At 44.1% G+C, this 26,202-nt stretch overlaps 1 protein-coding gene across 1 annotated transcript in view; it reads right to left on the bottom strand.

Annotated features, from left to right (window-relative positions):
* Positions 1–17,765, bottom strand: part of sfl (N-deacetylase and N-sulfotransferase sfl) — a 51,157-nt gene extending 33,392 nt beyond the window's left edge. Inside the window, 5 exon segments of the mRNA XM_077648217.1 lie at positions 2,267–2,496; positions 4,967–5,592; positions 6,676–6,764; positions 11,132–11,226; positions 17,629–17,765. Of these exon segments, the coding sequence (XP_077504343.1) occupies positions 2,267–2,496; positions 4,967–5,534 (798 nt within the window). The 5' untranslated portion in view covers positions 5,535–5,592; positions 6,676–6,764; positions 11,132–11,226; positions 17,629–17,765.
* Positions 17,766–26,202: the final 8,437 nt, after the last annotated feature.

The following is a 26,202-nucleotide window of genomic DNA, read 5'->3' as shown; positions in this document are numbered from 1 at the left end:
GATCTATCGCTGAACTTGTCCTGCTCCACGGCCGCTGCCCATTTGCTTTCGCCCCTATCTGACCGCAATGAACCTGTGAAAACTTATGCCGCTACCTTTCTTCTGCCTTGCGGCTCAACAAACTGCGCCATAATTTGCTGGCATGTCACAAATTGACTGTACGTTCATATCATACAAGCGTAGCATACGGAATGTGGACGGTCCCACCATTTGCCTACACAAAGAAAGTCACTGCTGACGCCAACGCCACTGCATCTTCGTAACGTCATGGCCTCACGCTTGTCTGTACGTGCTTCGCCAGTTCGCCCAAATATTAGGCCTAATAAAGCAGTTGGGACGAGGCTTAGAAGCCTTCAAGGCTGCACTAAGAGCCCCAAGCCCGCCTTGGTAATGTATTTTTGTGGTCCTACATGAATAAAAGCTTTTGTGTGTGCTTTCCTTCACGAAAAACATCACGTACCATCCTTTACCAGGTCAGTGCATATATTTAAGCTGTTTCCAGTTACAGTGACCTGCCGCATTGTACACAGTTTTTCTGCGGTACCGCGAGGTATTCCTACATGATGTTTCACTGTATCACACGCCATGGCGTGAGTCAATTACTACAATGTAAAAAATATGCAGAGGGAACAGAAACAAACAAAAAAAGCATTGCAAGTGAATGTGAACAGGAAACATGAGAAAGTGAAATGTCTGCAACAGTTTTAAAGATCTTTGTTCTGAATCCAGGCCATACTTCATCCTCAAAGGTCTTCGTTTGGCATCACTGATTAAAATGACACATCTAAACGAATACCTCGCTAAGGTTGACATGACTGGCAATCTCTTGTGGCATAAGCAGCTTTCTTAAGTTCCTTTGTTTTTGCATACTCCATGAACAGTTCTTAGGATCTGAATACCATGAAATTCTTATTTTCTGTTACAGGATACTACTAAATTTGCATCTTATATGAGCTGAAATTTTAATATATTTGCACATCCCCAAATATCAGAATATGGAACGAGAGATTTAAGAGAAGACGCGGGTCTTGAAATTAACATTTTTATTAATGACATCGTAATGAAATTAGGTGCATATATATGTTTGTGCTTCCTGCTTTCAAAAATATCATTAGTTTCAGTATACCTATCTCAATTAGTTTCCATATTACAAGAAAATAACTGAGGCCTAATTATTTTCTTACATGTCGTTAAGACACTTTCTTTCTACACATTTTGGTTTCGACTGAAAAGGGGCTGTAGCCAAAAAGACTTGCCATATAGAGCTATGCTAATAATATTGTTCTTGAAGCACATCATCATATAAAAATGTTAAATTTTGTCCAAGCTCCTTAGTTATGAAGTATAGTTAGGCAACGTTATGGTTCACAAAATTTGAAATTTTGACTCCACCGAACAAAAACAGCATAGCTCCACAATTTAGTTCTTTCTGAATTCAATGGTATAAGATTAGTTGAGATTACGCCATAAAAATGCAATAAAAACTTCCGTAAGGCTAGTCATGTTGGCAAAAAACACTAAGCTAAAAAAAAATCGCATTTGACGTGCACAGCCAGCCATTCAGAGGTTGTTGTAGAGGCCTTAAAAACAGTGGAATACGAGAGTTTCAAAAATATTTCACAGTAGTGAGTAATACCAGGTAGTGGGGAAGGGGGCCAGCTTTCAAAGAAAACCAAGATGGCAGCCATGGGGAACGAGATTGTGGGGAGCGGCGGGCATCAAGTCCTGCCGCATTTCGCTCCAAAATTGCCATTTCCGGGCTTCACAGGCAGGATATTTTAGTAGCTGGAGGTCGAATTTAGACCTTGGAACTTTTTAGGCAGGAACTTTAGAGTGTATTGATCCCAAATATGCCATTTGTGCAAAATCGAAATCTTCACATTTTTTTTGGTCATTTCAAGACCCGCGTCTCCCTTAAAGCACACAATTTGCTGAAAAGATGCTGACTATATATTGCTCATACCTCAAAGGAATTTTTCTTCTGTTTTGTCTTTTTAAAGCATAATTTTGCAGAAACATTACACTGCATAAAAAAAAAGTGTAAGCCTCAGAAATTGTACTGAATGGCAAGCAAGCAACTAAAATTACGTATATTTTTTCCCGTAAAAAAAATGCATTTTCCCAGAAAGTGATAATCATGAGAAAAAGTAAAAGGAAACAAATGAGATGGCTGATAAATTAGGCACTACCTCATGAACTTCTTTGCACTCTGCAGTAAATAATTATAGGGGAGTCACAGAACATTAACAGAAGCCAACGCAATTACCTGTACAACAGTGGTATGTGGCCCATTGCCATCAGCAATGTCATCGTGCTGTGACCTGGCCTGTGCCAGGGGGACAAAAGTAGAATGGTTGGGTTGAAACACTGTCCAGTCTTCACCAGGCAAGTTACCAGAGAACGTCTCTCCAGCCCGAGCAATCCTCAATATAGACGACAAAGGGTTTAGTTGGTAGTCCTTCAGGGCCATGTTTGTGTGCATATACAAAGGAAGACCTAGTCAGAAGAGGGGGAGAGGGGGGAGGAGACATTTGTTAAAATTACTTCACGCAGGTAAATTTAAAAACTAGAAGCCTCAACCTGTTCAGTCCTCATATCAAAGATAGGTTCCAAAAAAAAAAAAAAATATGGAGTGCACGATCTGGCTCACCAGACCCTTTCAATTAGATAAGAATGGCAACTTAAGACAAGGCATGCCTATGTGAACTAGCATACAGAACTTGTTGATTGTTGGTAAAACATTACTATCAACGATCACTTAATTCCTGGAGTATTATTACACACGCATACTTACGCATAACGCTTTGTGTATATAATGTTTTTTCTGTATATTCGAACTTTATGCCTTATGCACGACAAACCGAAAAATAGAAATGAAATAAGATTTATATCTTATTTCAAAACCTCAAGAAAGTTTACAAACACAATGCTAAAATTGTTGCTTTCTTTATATTATGATATTAGAAAGCAGCCAGCGCATGTTCGGTTGAAAATGTACCAATGCACATGCACTGAGCAATTATTGAAAGTACAGGGTGGACCCCACTGAGCAGGAACACGCAAGCACGAGGTTCTGTGTTCAAGCTGGCATTAGCTGTGGGCACCATATGCAGGCCTTGTGACCACACAGTGTAACAGGATGCAGAAGCGAGAGAGCGGCAGCTCTACAATGCACATTGATGTTTCTGCACAAAGCAATAAACCATGAGCTTGCATGTTCCCACCAAGCACAGTCTGCCCTGTACACCCATAGTCAAAAGTTTATGGAACATGAGCAAGTTCATCGCTGTCTTTGCAAGCAGCCTGGAATAGATATGTGCAGCCTAATTCTGTGTGTATGAACTACACAGAGTGCCAATAGATCTCAAGCAATGCACCCAGATGCAAAGAAACTGCATTTCTTCAACAACAACATGCACGTACATGTGCATGCACACATACACGCACAAAAAAACCCACTTTCTTATGCATGCTGACACTAGATATGACAATATACAGCTGAAAATTTCATAATTCTCTCATTTAATCTGGTTATGCAGTACGAAGACAGTCTACGCCCCAGAAAATGTATCAATAATATGGGATGACACACCTGCTCAAAATAAAGTCTATTTTAGTTGTATCAAAAAAAGCTCCTTTAGAACAGCATAGGGGTCCTCAATTTGTAGCCTTGGGAGGACCCCAACGAGTTCCAAAGGGTAACGTGGAACCCTACGTGTTTTGGCTTCTCTCCCCTCCTGCCTGGCATGCATGCAAGAAGAGGATGCAGACACACAGCCCCTCAAAAAGCACCTAAATTCACTTACTGAAAAGCTGCATAGAGTGGAAAAGCCTGCTAAGAGCTACTACAATACAAGGGGGTACCGAAAAGAAACCGAACTTATTTTTGTTTGAACTTATTTACTCACATTTTAAGCATAGAACTTCAATCCCCTTCAAAGTACCCTCCACTTGCACTAATACAACTGCCTAATCTTTCATTCCATTTTTCAAAAAATCATTTAAATTCATCTTTTGTAATGCTTGGCAACGCCTCCATCCCTTTTTTTCTTCACCTCTGCAACGTCAGCAAAACGTGCTCCTTTCAAGTGCCTTTTTATTCTAGGAAAAAAAAAAAAAAAAGTCGCATGGGGCAAGGTCGGGCGAGTATGCCGGGTGAGGAACAGGGGTCATACCATTTTTAGTCAAGAATTGTACTAGAGACGGCTGTGTGAGCAGGGTTTGTCATGATAGAAAGATCAGTCACCTGACTGCCACAAATCAGGCCGCTTCCACCGCACATTGTTGAACTTTTTCAAAACTTCCATGTAGAAAGCCTGGTTAATTGTCTGACCCTGCAGAAAAACCTTAAATGGACTACTCCTCTCACATTGAAAAAACAAATCAGCATTGCTTTCAGGTTTCATTTCACCTGACGAGCTTTCCTGGGGCAATGTGAATTTCAAGTCTTCAATTGGCTTGACTGTTACTTTGATTAAGGATTTGATTGAGGAACACTTGAGTTTTCCCCATAGCATCGTCCTTGTACACCGTTTTTAAAAATTTGAAAGTTTCTGTTCCACTTTTTCCGAGTGAAAAGCAGAATTTCACCGCCGCACGCTGTTTGCGAAAATCAGCCATTGCAAAAACGACACTCACACAAAACAGTTGTCACTATAAGCTCTGCCAAAACTGGCGCCGACCTTCTTCAGCAACAGCACTCAGCTTACTGACTATTGAATGATCGCTCTATGCGCTCCTAGTGGCGAAACGCAGTACTACAAAAGCTCTGCCCACCAAGAAATTAGTTCGGTTTCTTTTGGGCACCCCCTCGTAAAATCAGTCCTAGAAAAAAGTGGGTAAAGAAAAGGTGCAGGTTCAAGCACAAGAGTTTACATGCTCAAGAAACCCAAAAGCACGCCAAAGGAACCCAGGGGTTCCGCTGTACCCAGTTCTAGAACCCCAGCTGTAGCAGAAACTCACTTACCAGACAGTTGTGCACCCGTATATGTGTCCTCACGTGGTCGAATGAAGCCAATAATGCCAACGCTGTACTCGCGGCAGTATTTGTCAATGAGCTCCCGGTTCCACTTGTGCATGGCCAGGTACTTCTCAAAATTCTCAAAGACAATCACGGCAAATTTGCCTTTGTCCAGGTTTGTGAGCACAGGCAATGTCTTGCCTGTTGTCTCCACCTTAAAGCGGAAGCGGCTGCCCTCGAGGATCTCGCAGATCTGTTTGCCCAGCTTGGAGAATTGTGTCTCCACAAATACCAGTACACGAGGGTCGAGGCGCAGCTGGGCACTGGATGCATGCACATTCGCTGCACTTTGCTCCTGAGGCCCGCTACCATCCAGCTGCGAGCGGCACTGGAAAGTAGGGCGTGGTGGCAATGGTGACCGCAGGAGACCCCGCAGTGAGTTGTGATTGATGACATAGACTGAAAGAAGCAAGGAGCAGAGGCCCAGGGCCACTGCCCCAAGCATACAGCGCCGGATACTGAGCTGGCTGGCATGGCACCAGGGAGACACGGCACTCAGGCTTTCCAGCAGCATGGCTCAGCCGCCAGGAGCCATGCTCCAGGTGGCACCCGCCGGCTGTGCCTGTCACATCCTGCAGCCAGAGGGGCATGCCACATCTCACACTTGCGGCACACAGGTCTAATCAAATGCAATGAAATGAGCATTAAGTCAGCAACAAGAGCGACATACTGCAATCTGGGCTAGAACCAAAGAAGCCAATCAGGGGTTGTAATTATCCCTTCACAGCAAGATTTCCAAATACAACTACTTTTCACGGACATGAAACCCTTTGAGTGTCACTCCAATTCTGCCCATTTTCAGACCCCAAGCATATCAACAAAACAAACATAGTATCCTACCTTCAGGTAATAAAAAAATTTGAATTTCGAGGTAATCAAGATGCTTGTGAAAGCAAAGATGCCAAACTGAAATCTTGTTATTTTGTTATTAAAAATCAAGGTAGTTATTTTTAGTCATATTTAATGTGGTACTACACACACTGTGGGAAGGACTACACCACAATCAGGATCACAATAGAACAAAAATTCCACGAAACAGAATTCAATGAAAACTGTAACAACAAGTGTGCGAACGAAGTCGCGCTTGTCACTAGTATCTTTTTGTTTGAAATATTGCAGGTGGCGATAAAAACGTGCCTGCCCGTCACTTTCGTGCAATTTTCACATCTCACATGCTGAGACAATATTTAGATTTTCTTGACAACTTATCTGCCCTGCTAATTCTTGTATTCTTGTAGTTTCAATCCAGGCATGAACTCTTGCGACAATACGTTTGTCGTGTTCTTCATTTGTGTTACTTTTTTTAACAAAGGAAAAGATGAAAATACATCCACTGAGTAGATTTTCATGTGATGTTTGGCTGAATTTTCTGTTGTATGAAACAGAACAAACTCAACACTGATGCAGGGCATAAGAATATCTTGAAAACAAAATTCAGCGAACACGGATGAAAGATGCAGGAAGACGAGACATAACCACTGTCTCACAACTAAGCTTTTATTGCTGAATTTTGTTTTCAAGATGAACTGCATCTGACTAGCCCAACTCATCATTCTTCTGGATGAGAACATGGTGGATAAAAAGCAAGGGGGGGGTAACAACGATAACACATCTCTTTTTTAGATTTTACATTACTCATAGAGACTGCATCTCACCTTATAAAAAAGGCAATCATCTGTGACAATTCAGGGTTACAAAGGTTGGTGACAGGTAAATGCCAGAGAGAATGGATAGCTCCACACTGCTGCAATAAAAACAACAATGACCATGTTATATTTTGCAACACCAAACTTCAAGAATCAATGACCATGTTATATTTTGCAACACCAAACTTCAAGAATATCTCATAGCAAAAACATTAAATATATGCAGTCTTTTTAAAGAGGCCTTGGCAACTGGTTTGTTTTTGAAACCTTCATCACAGTACAGAGAATACCACATGACAACGAACTGTGAAAAGCAGCACAATAACACCATATTTCTCTTCATTCAACAGCTTTTCCAAAGCCCCTTGAAAAAGCTTCAACTATCTAGGCTGCCTTAGGTTAGATCTGGATCCATGAGACCCTGATCAAATATAGTATATTACTTAAAAGTAACAAAAATGCTAGCTATGTATATAAGGATATGCACAGGCATGCCAGTTTCAGGCAACTGGTATTGCTGTTTATCTGCTAGGAAATTAATTTTGTAATAAAAAATACGAATTATGTTTTAAACTGTACGTAACACTGCTTGCAACATTCATGTAATACTGATAGACCATGCCAATAACTGAAATCAATCTTACAAAAGAAATGTTGTTTGCCTTTATTACAGCACAGCCAACAATGCAGCAGCAGCCAAGACAAGAGGGACATCCTCCAGATTATGCAATGCTGTAAAGCCGACCAGTTTCACAGTTTTCCCAGCAAGTGGGAAAACAGCTCTACTCTAGAGCTTTCTTCCCTTGCTGGTATGTGCAAGAGGCAAGAACTGGCCTCTGCACAATGCTACATAGCAGGTCTGGATCATGTAAATCGGAGCACTCTAGACTTATTTCAAAACATTTTTTTTTTTTTTTGCAGAGGCATCTGCAGTGGTGGGAATGGTGAAGAGCAATTTGGAGCAGGCTTTGTAGCAGGGAGAAATTTAATATGGAGCAGCTTCCTGATGTTTTGTAGTAGCAGCTCAATACTGAGAAATAATGTAAAAATGCAAACGTAAGGGGCATTTCAGCTAACTTGGGCCAACATTTAAAAAACATCAATGCACTACAAGGAGATTTGAATAGTTCAGGATTGTAGGCAGTCGTCTTGACCAGGCCTGCATATTTTATAAATGAGCCCAATTTGCTAACTGCTTAAAAATAAATAAACTTTTGCACTGGTAACTTTAGCGCACAATTTTCTAAGCAAAAATTGAAGAGCATGTTCAGAAACGCCCATTTCAGTTGTTTTCTTCTATACAAATTTAGCACGATTTCTTTGTTTAAACTTAAAATAAAGCCTGTGAGATTTAAAAGCTGCCCCGTGATCATAAGCTCCTGCACTGCGATATTAGCATGGTTAGCACACTCAAATGCTTTATGATAGAAGGAACTGTTACTAAAAGCTGCAATGGATAAAGAGGCCCCCGAGATAGTTCCAGGATGAGCACGGGCACTTTGCTTACTTTGAATCATGATGCTGAAGCAACGCCACAATCACACCATCGCCATTTCAGAGTATAGCACAGACAATTTCATGTAGTGTGAAATGGCCATGCATTTTGCAATGAAGTGTTTCATCATGCATGCGCAGTCCTCTCCTAAAGGAGCACTGCCATTTTCTTCCACACATGGTCTTGGTATTGCCATGAGCGTCCCATGCATTTCCCTGACATCTCTTTAAGCGTATGCAACAAATGGACTTGGTTCAGATGATTTCCTCACACTGCAACCATGCTTCAAGCTCATGTGGTGGAAGATGCCTGGTAATGACACAAACTCAAGATAATGAATGTGGTCGTTGTATGCCAACCCGCGGAAAATAGCACCGCATCACTGGAAGTGGTTCAATTAAGTGAAAACTCCAATTTAATCGAACTAACTTTCTACCCTGAAAGTTTGAATTAATGTGTCCCTACTGTACAAACAAAAAGGAAAACTCAGATACTGACAGCAGTATTGTAATGAGCTCGAGGTCTGTAAAATTGGGCTATCTGTTGTAACACATACGAAACCTTATTTGTGGTCATACACTGATCCATTGGAACGCATGACAATGCTGCACAAAAGCCCAATAAATCTAGCAGGGCCGATATTTAGCACTACTTAAGCCTCTTAAAAGCCATGTTTTCTTTGCATATGAACTTGCAGTGTCTGTTTCGCACTATGCTGGCAGTGTTGTCAAGCCAGATGCTGAAAATTCGCACAAACTGTGTACTAAGACTAGGCGATGCAAGGTTAGAAAGTGAAATGGAACAGGGTTGGATTCCATAGATCATCTTTCTCATCACAAATCAGGAGAAGAGACCAGAGTCATGCCCACGCACATTAGGCAGTAGCCTTCACCACCTCACATTTACCCTGGCACTTGGTTGCTGGAGTAGTATTTTGGAGATCACATCAAAAACCACCTATTTGTAGCATTACGTAAGCAGGCTTAATACAACGGTGTACTTCGGCGTAATTGGCAGAGCATTCCAATGCGAGGTTTTAAACAGAGCCTTATCTCTTTGGAGTCTCATCAAAAGCAGCTGTGCTGCATCGCCACTTTGCTAAAGCGTCACAATGCATTACATGGTTAGCTCATCCAGGTAGCGTCACATACAAAAAAAAGCGCACCACGTTAAGCTTCAGCTCAGTACACTCCGATTAAAATTACAAATACTGCAAACTCTGTGCCTCACTAAAAGAAATCCCACAAAAACTCTTTGTCCTTAAAAGCTTATTATGCATTGCATGTCCTTCCTGCAAAGAGCAGAAATCTCTGTCATTGAACTCCTGAGCCCCATGTATTGGTGCCAATTTATATAGAAACTTATAAAAAGGTGACAAATTATTTCCCAATACAATACAAAAAATAAGTCCACTGCCCTTGTGCTTTCAAACATGATAGGCACATATGCACTTATTTCAGCAGTATAGCATGCCTTTAAAGAATATTCAGTGTTAGTGCACAGACATTACTTTTCTGAACCATTCGCAGTGGCATAGTGTTTGGGCACTCGACTACTTAGCTGGAGCAGTTGAGCTCAACCCCAGCCATGGCAGCTGCGCTTTGAAAGAAGCAAAATGCAGAAGGCGCCCATGCACTGCGCGATGTCAGAGCATGTTAAGGATCCACAGGTAGTCGAAATTGCCGGAGTCCCACTACAGTATACCTCATAGCCCAAGTGTCGCTTTGGGACCTCTAGCCTCATATGCCATACCTCTTGCGAGACGTTTCCTGCGAGCTGCGATGTAGTTTTTTGTGAAAGCTACATCACTGCTCCGAAAGCCTCATACCCCTCCGTGTTGAAATCTGCCCAAAAGCTCAGTGTCAGCCTTTTGATAAAAAATGAAATTGGCTGAAGGCATAAGTTTAATGAGGCCCAAGCTAGCAGCTGTGCTGATTCTGGAGTTTAGGGACAAAATTTCATGCACGCCCTTTATCCGTGTAGCAAACCTGCGGAATTAAAGTTCTAACAGCAATGTGACCGGGATTCTACTTGGCACTATAAGGAAAAAATACAAGAAATGCATGCAGGGCTTACAAACAGTATAGCATGTGTGAAATAAAATGCTGCCAAAGTAAGGCTGTGTTAACAACATTATAAATTATAGCCACAGTTTGAACAGTAAAACCAAAGGGATTCCCATGAAAGAGACCTGTCTTCAGCCACGTGTCATTTGATATATATATATATATATATATATATATATATATATATATATATATATATATATATATATATATATATATATATATATATATATATATATATATATATATATAAATAAATGGTTTCCAGTCTAAGACAAGTTTACATTCAGGGCAGATCATGCGCCAGCCACATTTGCCAGAGAATATGTACCACGGGCTGTGATAATTGACTAAAGAGTTTGCTTTAATCATTTATCATAGCCACCACTAAAACAACATACAAAAGGACCCAATTATAAACGTGACAAGCAGCTACAGCAATATATCCAAGGGATCCTCCAGCTCATCCCACATACTAGCATGATGACTGGGATTGGGCCAGATAATAACTCTGCCCTATTTAGCCAAGATAGCTGTGCCCGCCTCAGAAATTGCATATAATTTCTTGAAGGACAAGAGAGATCCATAGTTCTTAGTGTTTATTTATAGTCCTTGTCATGTGTTGCAACTGCAGCCTCTCTGAGGAGCCCCTAGGTTAATTTCAAATAGATACCTAAATTCCATGGAACATTAGTCGTGAGCAGAGCAATGTGACCATGTATACGTACAGCTCCACTCAAAGTACCACACTGGCTTTCACCCCCTTAGTACCTGGAGGCTATAACATGCATTTCAGAGATAGCTACTGGCCAGATTTATGCTTGATGCACGAGCAAATTGACCTCCAATAACACCAGCAGTAAGAAGCACTGGGAACAAGATGCAAAATATGAGATGTCCAAACCTTTGTTTTATGTGCGCTGGATTTCTCAAAAGTCACATCAGCAGCACAATGCTGTCCCTGAATGTTTTCTAATAGGTATCACTTCCATTGCCAACCTGTAAATTAAACAGGAAAGAAATGTCAATCATATGTAATTTACGAGGCATGACAATACGTCCATGAAGGACCTTGTCTAAAACTTAAATGTTTTATGAAAGCTGCACAGTTAATGCCAAGGAGACTTCAACATGTCATGGAAGTTTCCAGTTTTCAAGTTATCAGATGGCTGGTCTCTTGCCCATTTACAATAAACACACTGAACATGCGCATATGTGTATGCGTACAGGATGTTCCGTATTCATATGTCTGTGTTGTAAAAAATTCTCCTCTGCAAACCACTGGTCTATTTTGGCTCAAGCACAGACCACAGGGTAGCTTATGAAAGTCTGCATTTTTCAATTAATAATTTAGTATTGGAGCTTGCATGGACTGCCAGGAATCAGCGAAAAAGTGGAGTCGTTTGGGCGCAGAATTTTCATCTAGGTGAGCGGAGCAGCAGATTTGACAGGCTGCGCCATCTGGGGTACTGCGAGACCCACCCCAGCTCCGAGCACTGATATTGTTTGTCTCGCAGTTCACCAGATGGTGCAGCCTCTCATATTAGCTATCCCGTTCGCCTTGATTTAAAATTCTGTGCGCAGACAACTCCAGTTTTCGCCGATTCCGGGTAGTCCAGGCAAGTTCTGATGTTAAATTATTTATCAAAAAACGCAGACAATCATAAGCTACCCTGTAGTCTGTGCCTGAACGGAAATAGACAAGTGGTTTGCGCAGGAGAATTTTTTACAACCAGGACAGATAAATACGGAACGCCCTGTATATTAGTGAGCATATGTGAATTTATATCAATGTGTCTACACACAAATGCCACACCCTTTCACATCACTTACACACCTCTGGCCCATACAGACGATCTTCTACTGATTTCACCTTGGAAATCGTCCACGTTGTGCAACCACACCATCATCTCATTCACTCAGTTGCCCTCAACATCAATATACACAATATACACAAGACTCCATGGATGCCATTCGCTCCCTTCGAACCACACAATCCCTGCAGGCCTCCATGATGTCCTCACTGAAACCCTTCACACCCTCTCCCCCACCATGGTTACAGTTAGGTCGATCCCATGCCATGCTGGGATCACAGGCAATAAGCTGGTCTACAAGCTTGCACATGAAATTCCTATCCAGGTGCCTATGATCCTCTGGTCAAGCTCTCTGACCTGTGACAAGGCTGGGTGCTACAAACGCATTATAATTAAGGAACGCAACACATACCTCCCCAACGGCTTTTTCAGACGCTCCCCAGACCCCCCCCCCCCCTCAACTCAGCATTGCCAGGCCCATACTCTCCAAAAGCTTCACACCAACACCCTTTTTACCGCAGCTCGCCTGCAGTTCTTTCACATGCAGTCTGACCCCTCCAGCCCCAACTTCCCGTCACCCTATGCCAATCGGGAGTACTGCCTCTTTCAGTGCCCAGTAGCCCTATAGCCCTACGAACACCCTTGCCCTCTCGTCCCCGCCTCCCACCTGGAGCACCTGGCTCGCGTTGGACCCGCTTGACGACCAGCATGCTCTAGTGCTTCATGCCCAGGATATTTTGACTGCTGAATATCTAACTCTTCAATAAAGTGCCTTTCTCTCTCTCTCACCCTAACAACTCATGTAATAGCCATAGCACAAGTGAAAAACAAAAATACAACAATCACAGCTCTAACCAATTGGAGATAAAAAGCACCACCCTCCTGTAAAGAATGCCACGAACCCATATCAAGTGTGCAGTCACACATCGGTGCACTCAGTGTCATCCAGCTCAGCCTTCTTAATGGGGGCCATACAACAACCACACACAAAAATGTTAGCTACAGGGAGTTGCCTACTCCAAGGAGAACAGTATAAAGGCAGCGAGAAGAAAGTTTGAAATAAATTAAAGGTGAGTGCAGTCGGAACCATCAAGAAGGTGCAACCAAGTTGGCAAACACACGTGTCTACTAAGGCAAGTGGAAAATTTGCTTCTCCATTTTGTAATAGAGAAATACAGAGCTGAAAAGAAGAGACGTGAAAAGAGAAGTGAAAAGAAGACCTAACAAGCTATGTGCAAGATACGACCAGTCACCATTGCTAGTCGTTAAGTGCAAATCTGGGGATAGATGTCAGGATCAACTTCAGGAACTGGCTGCACATAAGGGCTTCCACTGGGCTCCCTACTGAAGCATGTTTGTGCTCTGCTGGCTGATTAGGACTGGGCTGCCTCGAGGGAGATTCAGTTGCTCCGGCGTGGATTCAGCATCTCTCTCCAAATCAATCAGTGGAATTCGTCAAAAGTTGCAGCCTTATGCTGTGTAGAAAGCATCCACCGGCAAAGCAGTTTCTTTAGGGCATTATTGTCCGAACACAGCAGAATAAAGGGGCAAAAAGTGTGAACAACGGCCAGGCAGGATCCTTTAGAAGCAGTCTCTTTTTTATCGTGAACAGCTTCTACAGAGTGTGTGGGAACAGCTCCACTCTTCGGGGATGGGGTGGGCCTCCATACCTAACAGTATTACCATTATGCTACGATTGTTGAACACTGATAAGTGAACTAACCTTTCAAAAGCACACTTTGCCGATCATACAATAAATAGTGACAGCCGCTCGCCAAATGATACCAACTGCTCAGTTGAAGAGGGTGCCTCCAGCATAAACATGTTTTTGGATTGTTCAGGTGTGGAGTGCACATTCTTCCAACATTGTGAAGGGAAGTGTAACGGTTACAGGCACCTCCAAATGATTAGACAGCACAGAAGATATTTTATTCAGGACCAGATTGCTCAGATAAGGGGAAATGTTGTCGATGTGACCTTCAAAACTAAATAAACGGCACTTTTTGGTTAGCACTCAGTATACTTTCATTCAGTGAGGTCAAAGACATTAACTTTCAGGACAAGATCTGTAGCCAAAAAAAAAAGGAGTGAGCATTTTTACTTCTCTTATTGACATATATTCTATCTTCATGGATCTTGAAAAAGAAGGAAGATGCAGTTTTAACACATTTCTATGTGGTAAGTAGACAGTAGTAGACACATCACTTGTATTCATTATAAAATACATGACTTTGCAGCATGCAACGTCCAAGAGAAAAAGCAACAAAATTCTTACCTTTCCCTACTGATTCCTAGTATTGCTAAATACTACAAGTGCGTAATTATGTGCTTCATCTATACAAGTAAAAAAAAGTGGACATGAATATCTTGACTTATTAAAAGGCTATATGCTAATAATGACTCCTGCATTAAAATTAATACCTCGATATTTCGTGCATTTTCTTAGAACATTCATGGCATTACTAGACAAGCATGTGGTGGAATCTAAGTGACAAAGCGTTTTTTTTTTTTTTTCATTAGGTAACATAAAATTGCACTTCCTCCATTATGGATGCCAAGGGCAATAATTTTCAGGACACTGAAAAATGACCTTCAAATTCTTCTAGTGCAATGAATGCACTTTTAAATGCTCAGGACACAGCTATGTTGGTCAAGTTAACAGCGCAGAAAAAGAAATAGTTCTCACAGCTGTAAAAATATTCAGACAAGAATTCTAGTACAAGCAACAATTTAACACAAGAATTCCACAAGTAAGACAATGGGAACAGTACATTTAAAGGTAACATTTCTATGACAACAACTATCTAGGTCACTGCATTGTCCATGTAAAAAAGTATGCATGAACTCTGTTAAGACGGATGAACATGACAGGCTTGTTGGTAGTTTATTGGGACGAAGCAGAACAGAAAAGAGATGGATGAAGAAAAAACATGACGACAACGACACTGAAAGTCAGCTTTCATGTCGTCATGCTCTTTTCTTCGTCCATGTATTTTCTGTGGTGTTCTATCCTGATGTGTGAACTACCACAGTAGAGCAGGATCACCAACATACTTCACGGGTTTTAAGGCGCAATTCTAAAAACTCCTAATGGCACCATAGCTGTTTCCTCACGGCTGTGTTTCAGGAAAACACCCATCCGCCTTCAGGCCATTGCTGCCTGTTTTATCTCAAGAGCTGTGTAATCAGAAGTGAAACAGCCATTAGGTCGTTGACATTGTCAGACAGGAAGCAGCCTCAAAGCAGCACAAGAAAAAACACTGATCATACCTCTTCACAGCTGAGCTACACAGTGTTTTTTTTTTTTTCAACTGCATTCTTCTGTTCAGAAATTACAGAAACATAAAAAATTAAAGCACCAATCTAAAATTTGCAGCTAATGAGAACAAATTTGTTTTAAAAAAAAACAGCCGCAGCAAAAAGAAAATGGCGTTAAGGTATGAATAACAACCAATTTCGTCTCTGTACACCTCAAGAAAGCTATAAATAGGGCTTGGTGTTGGTGAACTGCACACCAGAGTGCACCCAATAAGTGACCACTAATAAAAAATGAAAATAGTGGACTATATGAGCATTTGCTTCTCATTAGCACTTAGTGCAGTTCACCCAATGCACAAGAACCTAGTTCTGAAACATACTGAAACAGGTGCACAGGTGCTACACATAGCTAATTGATGACAGTATGTCGCCAACATTATAACATACGTTTTAAGTACAATATGTACATACAAGCGCACTTTCCGTTTTTAGCAGTTTTGACCCAAGAACTCTGATCTCTTATCACATACTATTGGCAACCCAGCAAATAGGTTACAGCCTACAACTATACATGATGCAGCACAGCTATAGAACCATAATCACCCACACATTTTTGACATCGAAGCCATTAACACCCTCGCTGACCACCTGTTAGGACACTTTAGTTTGTGTGGATCTGTGCACTTTCATTTCATTCAGAAAAAGAAACTTTCAACTGCAAAAGTGTCTAGCCAAGGCCAAGCCTCATGCTATCGTGCCATTTAGCAACAAGATCAAGGCTCAATAGCATGCACTCGACCTGCCTAAACGACATTATCTGCAAGACATTACTTCTGCTGCATTGATCCAAAACAAAAGCCAGTTTTGTTGCTAGTCTTTCATAGAATGAAGAAAGTGGTTGACATAACTGCAACTTTAAATCCAATAACACACCTCGGCAGACAGAAAACCTAGGCATACTAAACTACTTGCATGAAATGAGTTTAGTTTTGTGAAATGAACTCCTGCACACAAGCTAATGTACTACTGCGCTCAATATGAGTTACAACACACAAGATGTGGCAGGAGCTCAGTTCTCAAAGCAGTGCATTTAGTTGTCGATGCAAAGAGACAAGTGAACTTGACGATTACACAAGCTGGGTGCTCTGAGCGAAAGTGCACTGATCTACTACAAAGCAGGAACCTTAGTTCAGTTACTCCAAGAGCATTGCAAGTCATAATCAGTGTGACAGCAGTTCCACCATCATGCTTTTTTTTTTTTCAAGAAAAGATATTTCATAGAGTTTTAAAACAGACACAGCACTTCAACCATGTAAACAGCTAATACATGTTTAAAACAGTTGAAAGTAGATGTAACAAACTAAATATTTGTTACACCTACTACCAAAGAAGAAAGATAAATCAAAGTTGTCAGGCAGTATGTGTGGCTTTGGGAGTTGGTTTAGTTGTTGTAAGTGGCACTGGAGAAAATAATTCTCGCTTTTATTAAAATTCACTTGGCAGAAAGTGCACGAAACAAGCCCATTCTGTAAGGCAACATGCGCAAATGATGCAAGACAGGTTTGCTTCATATGCACATGAAACATCTAGGGGAAACAAGTTAAAAGACAAGTTTCAAAGTGGCAAAACACTTCAAGCGAACGCAGAACACATCTGAGACTTTAATTACAACCAAGGCGCTTGGCTTCCCATTCTCAGGTTATCCTGCAGGCGTCCGCTTATTTACGAACAAACGCGCCGAGTGCGGATACCATACACATGAAACGAACGAATTTTCCGTGTTTAGACGTTATGCATGAGATCGGCATCCAGCATCAGTACGTGCCCTCGTAAACAAGGTGCTCACCAACACACTGCAGTTTGTTTTGATAACGGCAAAGCCTAGAGGCGCAAGCGTCATAGCCATTCGCCAGCGCTTCTAGAACGCTTCTAGACATACCAAGCACGCGCAGATAGCAAATGATAAGACAAGACGCTCGCGCTTCCTCTTTTTGGCTGCAGACCAGAAGTACCAGCAACGGAGAAAAGTACCCCAAGAAGCATACGCCCTTGGACAATCAGCTTCACGAACCAATCTGCCGTCATATCCTGCATTACGGCACATGCAGCAAAGCACAGAACCGAACCGACGATTCCGGACAGGCAAACATTCAAACAATCGAGAGGCTGGCATCCAATCTAGTTTCCAGCAAATAATTAACATGAACGATACGGGCGACAAACAAAAACGAAGATTATGAATGGGATACGTGGATGCCCTCCCACAAAATATAACTTAGGCTTAAAAGCCAGAGTCCCAACGAGAGCAATAAATGTGAAAGCGGCTCACACGGTACCGGTAATGGCGATTTCACATGTCAGCTGCTGTAACTTTCGCTCGCAACTTTTCCTTTGCAGTCAAACAAGACGCACGCGAAAACGCGATAAGTGCACGAGCAAAACCAAACGAGTAACTGCAAACACATTCGTCACAAGCGTCACTGCGGTATCAACAGTGTTGCCAAGACCTCAACAGAAAACCGCTGAAGAGAAGGCGAAACTACAGTCAAATTCGATTGGTGCATTAGTTTAGGAGCGAACTTCAAATGCACTTAATTACGCAGCAGACGATTAGTGCTAAATAATTGAGGCGCTGGCTTCTAGGAGGATGATGATGCAATGAATTATCCAGAAATGAAGCTACTGGAAGTCATAGGAATCGCTTTAACTATGGCTTCAATAAAGAAAAAGTGGGTGTCACAAGTACCATGACAGCGTGGCCAATGACGAGTTGCTGATCGTCGCGAAAGTAATTGCGCTACTGTATCCAATCAGAGCTAAAAAGGACTCAAAGCGGCAAAATAATGTGGTGAGGAGACAAGTGGGTAAGGGAAATGGTTCGTGCACTAAGAAGTAGGTTTGTACATAGCCTCCTATGGTTTGTAGCGTGCTCGCCCATCACTCGGAATAAAACTTGCCTAGCAGCTGTCGCGAAGGCATTCTGTACTGCGGGGCAAGACGACTGCAGGAGTGCGTCTGTCTCCTCATTACAACCGCTTCCTGTTCGCTGCGCAAGTGCTGCCAAGCGTTGAGAGGCGGAGGGCTTGATCTTTGGGTTTAGGGCGCAAGATGACATTAAGAAATTGATGGCCGTCAACATCGAAGATGAGCTCGGTTTCTAAAATATCGAAATCGGCATTGCGGTTCGAGATATCGCACGCAAAAGACATGCTTTCGAAAACTCTTTAGGTTGGCTTTTCCACATTACGTACTGATCAAATGGCATCGCATGAATTTCGTATCCTCGACAGGACACGAACGTTCGTGATAAATAGACTATATCAGGAAATGCATTCACAAGCCTGTGTATTTTTGTGCGCGGGAAAGGCTTGGCGAGTTTCAGCAACAGAGTAACATGCAGGGCCAGCCTTACCTTGTTCGGCACCCTGTGAGAACTACCGTGGCGCCCCTCCAGCCTTTCCTTCGTCTTATCGTCGTTTTAACTGGCGAATTTTTCGGTTTCAAGTACTTCTTTAGCAACAAGCTCAAAGTGTTAGACCAATCTGTATGCGACAGGCCCGTTTGCTTTGCGTGCGGCATCGCCGGACATGTGGCCCGCCACTGTCGCAGTCGTTCTTCGCCTGCTGACGTCTTGCCGCCACCTGCGTACGGGTCTTTCGCGCAGCAACACCGCGTGCAAACTGGCCCACTGCCTACATAGACCACCAGGCTGCCACCTCTCGATTCTCCCCTTCTCCGAGGCGCCGTTCCATCTTCCCCATGCGCCGTCGCGCCAGCCCTCCCGAAGCGGGAAACTAGTGAGCGCAGTTCCCGATGCCAAGAGCCACGCCCTTGTCAAAATTTGCAAGACCTCCGATGTCACCCACAAAAGTCAGTGATGTTTTTTGTAGAACGTGTTGGGACGTGCGCTCTTGTGGACACCGGGGCCGCGGTGTCAGTTATGGTCGCGAAACTCTGCCGACGACTCAAGAAAGTTATGACGCTATTCTCTGAATTTTCCCTTCGCATTGCTAATGCCCAGCACGTCGAGCCGCTCGCAGCGTGCACAGCATGAGTCGTTATACAAGACGTTTTGTACCCAATTCCGCTCCTGATCCTAATCTCTTGCTCACATGACGTCCTTCTAGGATGGGACTTTCTATCTGAGCACTCCGCCGACGTCGATTGGGCCCGAGCCGAAGTTACCTTCTCTGCCCTGCCCAACGCCTCCTCGGCAGAACCTTCCCCTGAGTACCAGGCCAAAGTACATCATTCTCACGATGTTGAACTCCCTGCAAACTCTTCCGTCCTTGTATCCCTCTCGTGCGCCTCACCAGGCGACCAACCCGACACACCTTTACTATGTACTCCCTCGGAGTTATTTCTTCGCTGTAAGAACCTGCCGCTTCCCTTCGTTGTCCTCACGGGGACCTCCGGAACGACAGCAATGCTCGTCAGCAACCCCCTGCCACCTCTCTGTGACCCTGATTCATGGTGAATGCCTTGGGTGCGCCGAACCGGCTGAGTCATCGACCAACGCGAAACTGTTCTTCCTTCGTTGCTCGACTCTTACCCCTGTCCCCCTCTCGCCCCTGCCGCCGTCTGACACCCTGTATCGCGCAATCGATCAAGGTCTCAATTCAACGTGCCGCGACCAGCTGTTCGACATTTTGCACCAATTTCGTTGGGTCAGGAAGCTCCGCCCCCGGAGCTTCCTGACCCACCGGAGCTGGCCGCGGCCATGGTAGCTGCCTGACATCTGAAAGAATCTAACCAATAGCTATATCTGAACTGGTATTCGCAGGTCCGAGCATCGGAGTAGGGTGCGAGCATGAAAAAGTGGCCAGAAAGGGCTCGCGAACTTTTGTGCGTGATTGTGGGTTCTCTGTTGCATGTAGAAGTGTATTAGTTGGCTCAGGTGTTCATGACAACACAATGCAGTGATTTAAGGAGTTGATGTGCTCTCCTCGGAAGGTGTTTCAGAGCCCCTTTAGCTAAATATCCGCCATAAAACCTTGTTGCATGTTTATGTGGGCCCAGAGGCCGGTAGTAGAAAGCACGGAGAAAACTCATAAGGGAAGAACTGTTGAACCTACGACTGCCAGATTTTGTGTCTACATTCATGGGGACCGCCGATAACTTGAGATATGTATTTGAACTAACGCTGATAAGCCTAACTTTTGTTCGGGTCTGACAAGGGTATAGCATATCAGCTCTTTTAATGCGCCAGCGAAAATCTGTTTTTTTATTAAAGAGCCGAGCTCCCGAAGAGCAAAAAACATGGGAAGGGGGACCGGCGCGTGCATCCACATTGCAGTTCATTAAAACTTCTTTTTGGGCGAGTTGGTGCATAATGAGTTAGCAAAAAGCTATAGCGCAAGGGGAGACGGCACCCATACACAAGCGCCTGTGCCACTGCTTCCCTGTGGTTGTCTCTGTTTGCGCTATTATACCGTTTTACTAAACCACATCGCAGATCGGCAGCCCCTTCTCGATGGCGCCCTGTGCGATCGCACAGGTTACCGGCCGGCACTGGCTACATGGCGACTTTTTGCGTCGCCCTGTCGGTCATGTGATATCTATTCTGCCAGTTTTGTAGTACTTCACCTACCCCGTTCGTGGGATTGAAGACAGTTGTTAGACGTGTAGCCCGAAAACGAAGTAATTGAGAATACTTTTCCGAGTCACCAACAGCGGAATGCATGAGGTGCACTGTGCCTTATGGAGGTCCCTTGAGAAAAAAGGATGTGAGTGACAAATGACAGTGTCCGCTATAGCGGCGCTTCATGTGCAGCCACTTATTATTGTCCAGTACCAGAGTGTGACAGAACTCCACACACGTGCGCCTGTGGTGCTTACGCATGGAAACACGCGCAAGCTATATAGATAAGCAGGACCCCTGAAGGCGGCTCGCTACAGTGGCCTTCGCCAGCAAAGCGTGATCACCGCATGCTAACTAAAGTAACGCGAGCTTCGCCGGGCCTCTTCTCAACACAGACTTATGAAACTATTCTCACTGGACTCAGTTTGAATGCGGTTTAAATCTGTGATCTTACTGATCCGAACCATGCCTACAGCATTAAAACTTACCAGTCAGTTAGTTCTTCACCATCATGATGCCGAGCTTCAGTTTGATATTCGAAAAAAAATTATATTTCCCTGCCCGGGCCACAGCGACGGCCTAGTGGTTTGAGGGTAGGTCTCGTATGGGGGAGATGTGAGTTCAATCCTAAGAGCCCCCGGGCATCTACCGGTTTCCGAATGGGTACAAGCTATCCCCTGGCCTGGTGCTACGTTTCTCTGGGGTGAAGCGCTTGAGGAAAATGGATGTTGGACCCTACATCGACCAGATCAAAGGCCTTATTCATGGTGCTCTTTGGTCAAGCTGCCATTGCCCCAGAAATCATCATTATCTTAAGCGCACACAGCTGTTAGTAGTTAAGTACACTTTTAGTGTTATTACACTTCAAGACTTCGAAAGTTATTTTTTCAGGGGTTTTTGTTTTGTGCAACATATACGGCTGCATCGAAATGCATTACAGGTACTATTTACATTATCATCAGAAAGAAGCAGTTGGTACTGACAGGCTTACATTTATTTATTCACAGAAATATGAACTGATGTAGCATGTAACTCTCAACTATGAAACAAGTTTGGGCTCGTGGTGGGAGCTGCCATCGCAGAAATGAAGGAGATGAATTAGATGGTGCAGGCACACCGCGACCACTCAAAATGAGCCTAAACATTTCTATGATGTGAACTAATTTCTCAGTCCATGTTTCTTGAAGCAAGAAGCGCTTTCGAGCATTATGTAGCTTCGGAAGCGGTCTTTCGCATGTAGGGCTCATTGTGGGCGTGGCAGAAGACTGTAAAAATTGTGAAGGAATCATTTGATTGAGTAAACTTTTGCTGAAATGAAAGAATAAAGCCCCCTCCCCTCATTTTTTTCTCCGTGGGGCGCACGGCCAGAGATGGATTTATGAGCAAGAACATCAGGGAGGGGAAGAGGCGGCTCCACATGTATAGTGCATTTTTTAAAATTTTATGCGTGGGAAAAATAGGGGTCTTTCAGCAGAGTTTCTCGCTGGTGGGGGATCGCCTCTATGTAAATCCCCCTACCGGTTCTCTCCCCCCCCCTCTTCCTCGTGAGCACACGCCCGTGACTAGGGTTTTGAGTTTTCGGAGCTAATTGTAGGGCAGATTCGGAGGGTGTTCTTCGGAGTTTATTTTTTCGCGAAAATCAGATAATAAATATATCGGAGTATTAAAATGTGATAAACAAGATTTGGAGTTGTCCTGGTGTTATGATTTTCCAAGCTTCAAGTGACAGTCTTTTGACGCACAGGTGTGCATTGTTGCTACAAGAGCTTTATTAAGCAGCTAGAGATTAAACAACTGGAAGCACTACGTGGCTCTTTACAACTTTTTGAAATAATTATGTACAGGTGCAGTCAAAAGTAAATGGAAGGCGCGAGAGCGTGACAAACCGTGTCGCAGCGCTTTCTAAAGCCGGCTCTGGTAACTGATAAGCTCGGTCGCCAGCAAGCAGCGCGCGCTATCAGCCGACCCTTATCTGGAGCGTACGGCCATCGCTTTGGGCGGCTCGAACGGATGCTTGATGCTTTTCAAATACGACACCAGGGATTTCTTTGGCGCTACCTGCGATGTGTTTGAAGAGCGACTCGCGTCGTTTGATAATACACAGCAGCTGGCACGTGCAGCCTCGCGCATACCTGGCAGTGAGCACTGCCACGACTGCTTAGTCATGCCCTTTTGTCGTGAGCGGCGTGTCGCGGGGCGTTTTTTTCTCTTGTTCTTAGGTTTACATGGCATGTCGCGGCTTCTCCAGTGTCCGTCATGAAATGTAGACCAGCAATGAACAGCCGTCGCTTTTTTTGCTGCCTTCATTTTGTTTATTGTAAGTTGCGCATATACCCTCGCATATGTAGGGACGAATACGCACAAAATAATCAGAAGGACACGATGCTGGTTTAGTCTTTGTGTTCTATGTAACAGATGACGAGGTAAAATACGCGAAATGCACGCATTGCGAATTGGACAGGTAGTAACGCATGCTCAGCACGTCGAACGTAACAAGGGGATTCCTTATTTTACTTAGTGGGAAGAATTTCATCGAGTTAGTTTCACAACAACAAAAAATACAAGCTGCAAAAGTAAACGCGGTTCAGAAGCGCGTGAAACTGCCGCTAGCGCGAATGGCTGCTCCCATGCGCCAGGGCAGAGAATCGCACAGAGAATGCACAAACTCGCGGTCTTGCTTAATGCGGTCCCATTCCGCTGCAAGAGCAAGCCACAGTTCTTCTTTGCTTGTTGCACCCAAGTTCAGGTGTGCCAGGTTACATTTCAGAACTCGCCACACATTTTCTATAATGTTGAAGTCCGCGCCCTTTGGCACCCATTGCAGCTGTCGAACTGCTCGCTCTTCTAATAGGTCTTGGACGACTTTAGCTTTGTGGACGGCGCTGTGGTCCTGCTGAAGCCAGTAAAAGCCATCCTTAAAGGGTCTGTTCAGGGTGAACGGGACGAGGTAGCTGTCAAGAACATCGCAGTAGGACGCGGCGTTAAACTTCGCTGGGAGCTGCACAAGTGGGCCCAGTCCATCTCTGCAGATGGCTCCCCAAACATTCACAGCCGTGCGACCACGGCTGAGCACATTGTGCAAGTACACGAGCTGATACCTACGTGCAAAAAAAAAAAAACGAAACGCAAAACGCAAAGGCGCCCGTGTGCTGTGCGATGTCAGTGCACGTTAAAGATCCCCAGGTGGTCGAAATTATTCCGGAGCCCTCCACTACGGCACCTCTTTCTTCCTTTCTTCTTTCACTCCCTCCTTTATCCCTTCCCTTACGGCGCGGTTCAGGTGTCCAACGATATATGAGAGATACTGCGCCATTTTCTTTCCCCCAGAACCAATTATTATTATTAAACGACAACAGTCTCCTGTCATCTAAGAATTTAGTACCACTCGAACAACTCGAACCACTAGAACGAAGCGGGGTAAGATATTAGTCGGGGTCTTAAAGTGTGCTGAGGAACACCTCGAATGTAGAGGCGAATTATGTTGCGCCGTTCATCTTCAGGTATTCGAGACGGCATCGCGCTTCGAAGGAACGGTGCAATCAATCCCTCCGACCTGAGCACAAGAAATAAAAGAAGTGCTGCCCAGCACACCGCTCACGGCAAACACATAACTAAACAGTCGTGGCAGTGCTCGCTGCTAGGTATGTGCGACGCCGCACGTGGCAGCTGCTGTGTATTATCAAACGGCGCGAGTCGCTCTTCAAACACATCGCAGGTAGCGCCAAAGAAATCCCTGGTGTCGCATTTGAAAAGCAACAAGCATCCCTTCGAGCCGCCAAAAGTGATGGCCGTACGCTGCAGATAAGGGTCGGCTGATAGCGCGCGCTGCTTGCTGGCGACCGAGCTTACCAGAGCCGGCGTTACAAAGCGCTGCGATACAGTTTGCTACGTTCTCGCGCCTTCCATTTACTTTTGACTGCACCTGTACATGCCTACTTTCTCAGGTTTTTATCCGTAGCTGCAGCACAATTTTTTCTGTCATAAGCACGTAGCATCGGGAATGACCTTTCAAAGTCCACACTTGCACAAGAAAAGCTTTCAAAGAGCAGCGGTAAAGAACGGGCCAAGCTATGACATACATACGCCAGAACGGTACTGCAGTGTTCGTTTACTTCGCAGTGTAGGCTTGATATATAGCCAGAAATGTATGTTGAAAGACGCAGAAGATGGTGATTTTCTTGCACAACGAGATCAGACAATGGCTCACAAGTATCTGACGTTCGCGATGATTCGGATTCACATTCCGGTTTGTAATTTATATTCCTAATACCAAGACGACTGAGGTGGGGTACTTAAAGGACATGTGTCATTACAGCCCTGTTCTGTCGCTCTTTGTCGCAAGGTGTCAGGCACTGAAATGTTCGCGACGAAATGCATCCTGAAGTCAAGAGAACAACAGTTCGATATCTTCAAGACCAGATTCCCTCCAAAAGTTAAGTTTTTCGGAAAAATAGGAAATAAAAAATTTCCCTGGCGAGAGTTTACCAGAGTTTTGCGGACTTTTTCGAGAACCTTGAACATTAATCATGACTAGGACACCAAGTTTGCGCGATACTGACGGTCGCCGTGATGAAACCAGAGTGCGGGTAAAGCCAATCGAGGAGGCCGTAGTACAGAGGCGAACCTCGGCCATGCGACTTTATTTCAGCCAGAACAAATGCCAGAATATTGTCTCCGAGCGTGTCGCGAAATTCCGCAATAATCCACGAGAACAGCACATAAAAACTGGTTTTTAGGGAAAGGAATTGGCGCAGTAACTGTTTAACTTTTCGGTGGACAATTCATCTGCGCCGTGAGGAAACGAAGGAAGATGGGAGTTATAGAAGAAAGTGAGAAAGAGGTACCGTAGTGGAGGGCTCCGGAATAATTTCGACCACCTGGGGATCTTTAACGTGCACTGACATCGCACAGCACACGGGCGCCTTAGCGTTTTTCCTCCATAAAAACGCAGCCGCCGCGGTCGGGTTGGAACCCGGGAACTCCGGATCAGTAGCCGAACGCTTAACCACTGAGCCACCGCAGCTGGTAACAGCATATGCTGGAGTAAATGAACAGTGCAAAAAAAAAAGAAGGAAAAGCATTGCTATCGGACATTGAAAAGACAGGCTATGCAGGTCTTCTCACCTATGCCTGAGCCATAGTTTCATAGAAAGAGTTCGACAAGGTAAGTTGTTGGGCGAGTTGGTTTCGATATTCCATGACTACAGCGCAACGAACGGGACGTAGAAGAAGGACACAGGCAGGGACAGCGCTGTGTTGTGTCCCTGCCCGTGTCCTTCTTCTACGTCCTGTTTGTTGCGCTGTAGTCATGGAATAGAAAGA

This window comes from Amblyomma americanum, chromosome 1 (genome assembly GCF_052857255.1).
Source record: "Amblyomma americanum isolate KBUSLIRL-KWMA chromosome 1, ASM5285725v1, whole genome shotgun sequence".
In the NCBI taxonomy this organism is placed as follows: Eukaryota; Metazoa; Arthropoda; class Arachnida; order Ixodida; family Ixodidae; genus Amblyomma; species Amblyomma americanum.
The sequence above is the reverse complement of the archived record's forward strand: the minus strand, read 5'-3'. Positions and strand labels throughout refer to the sequence as shown.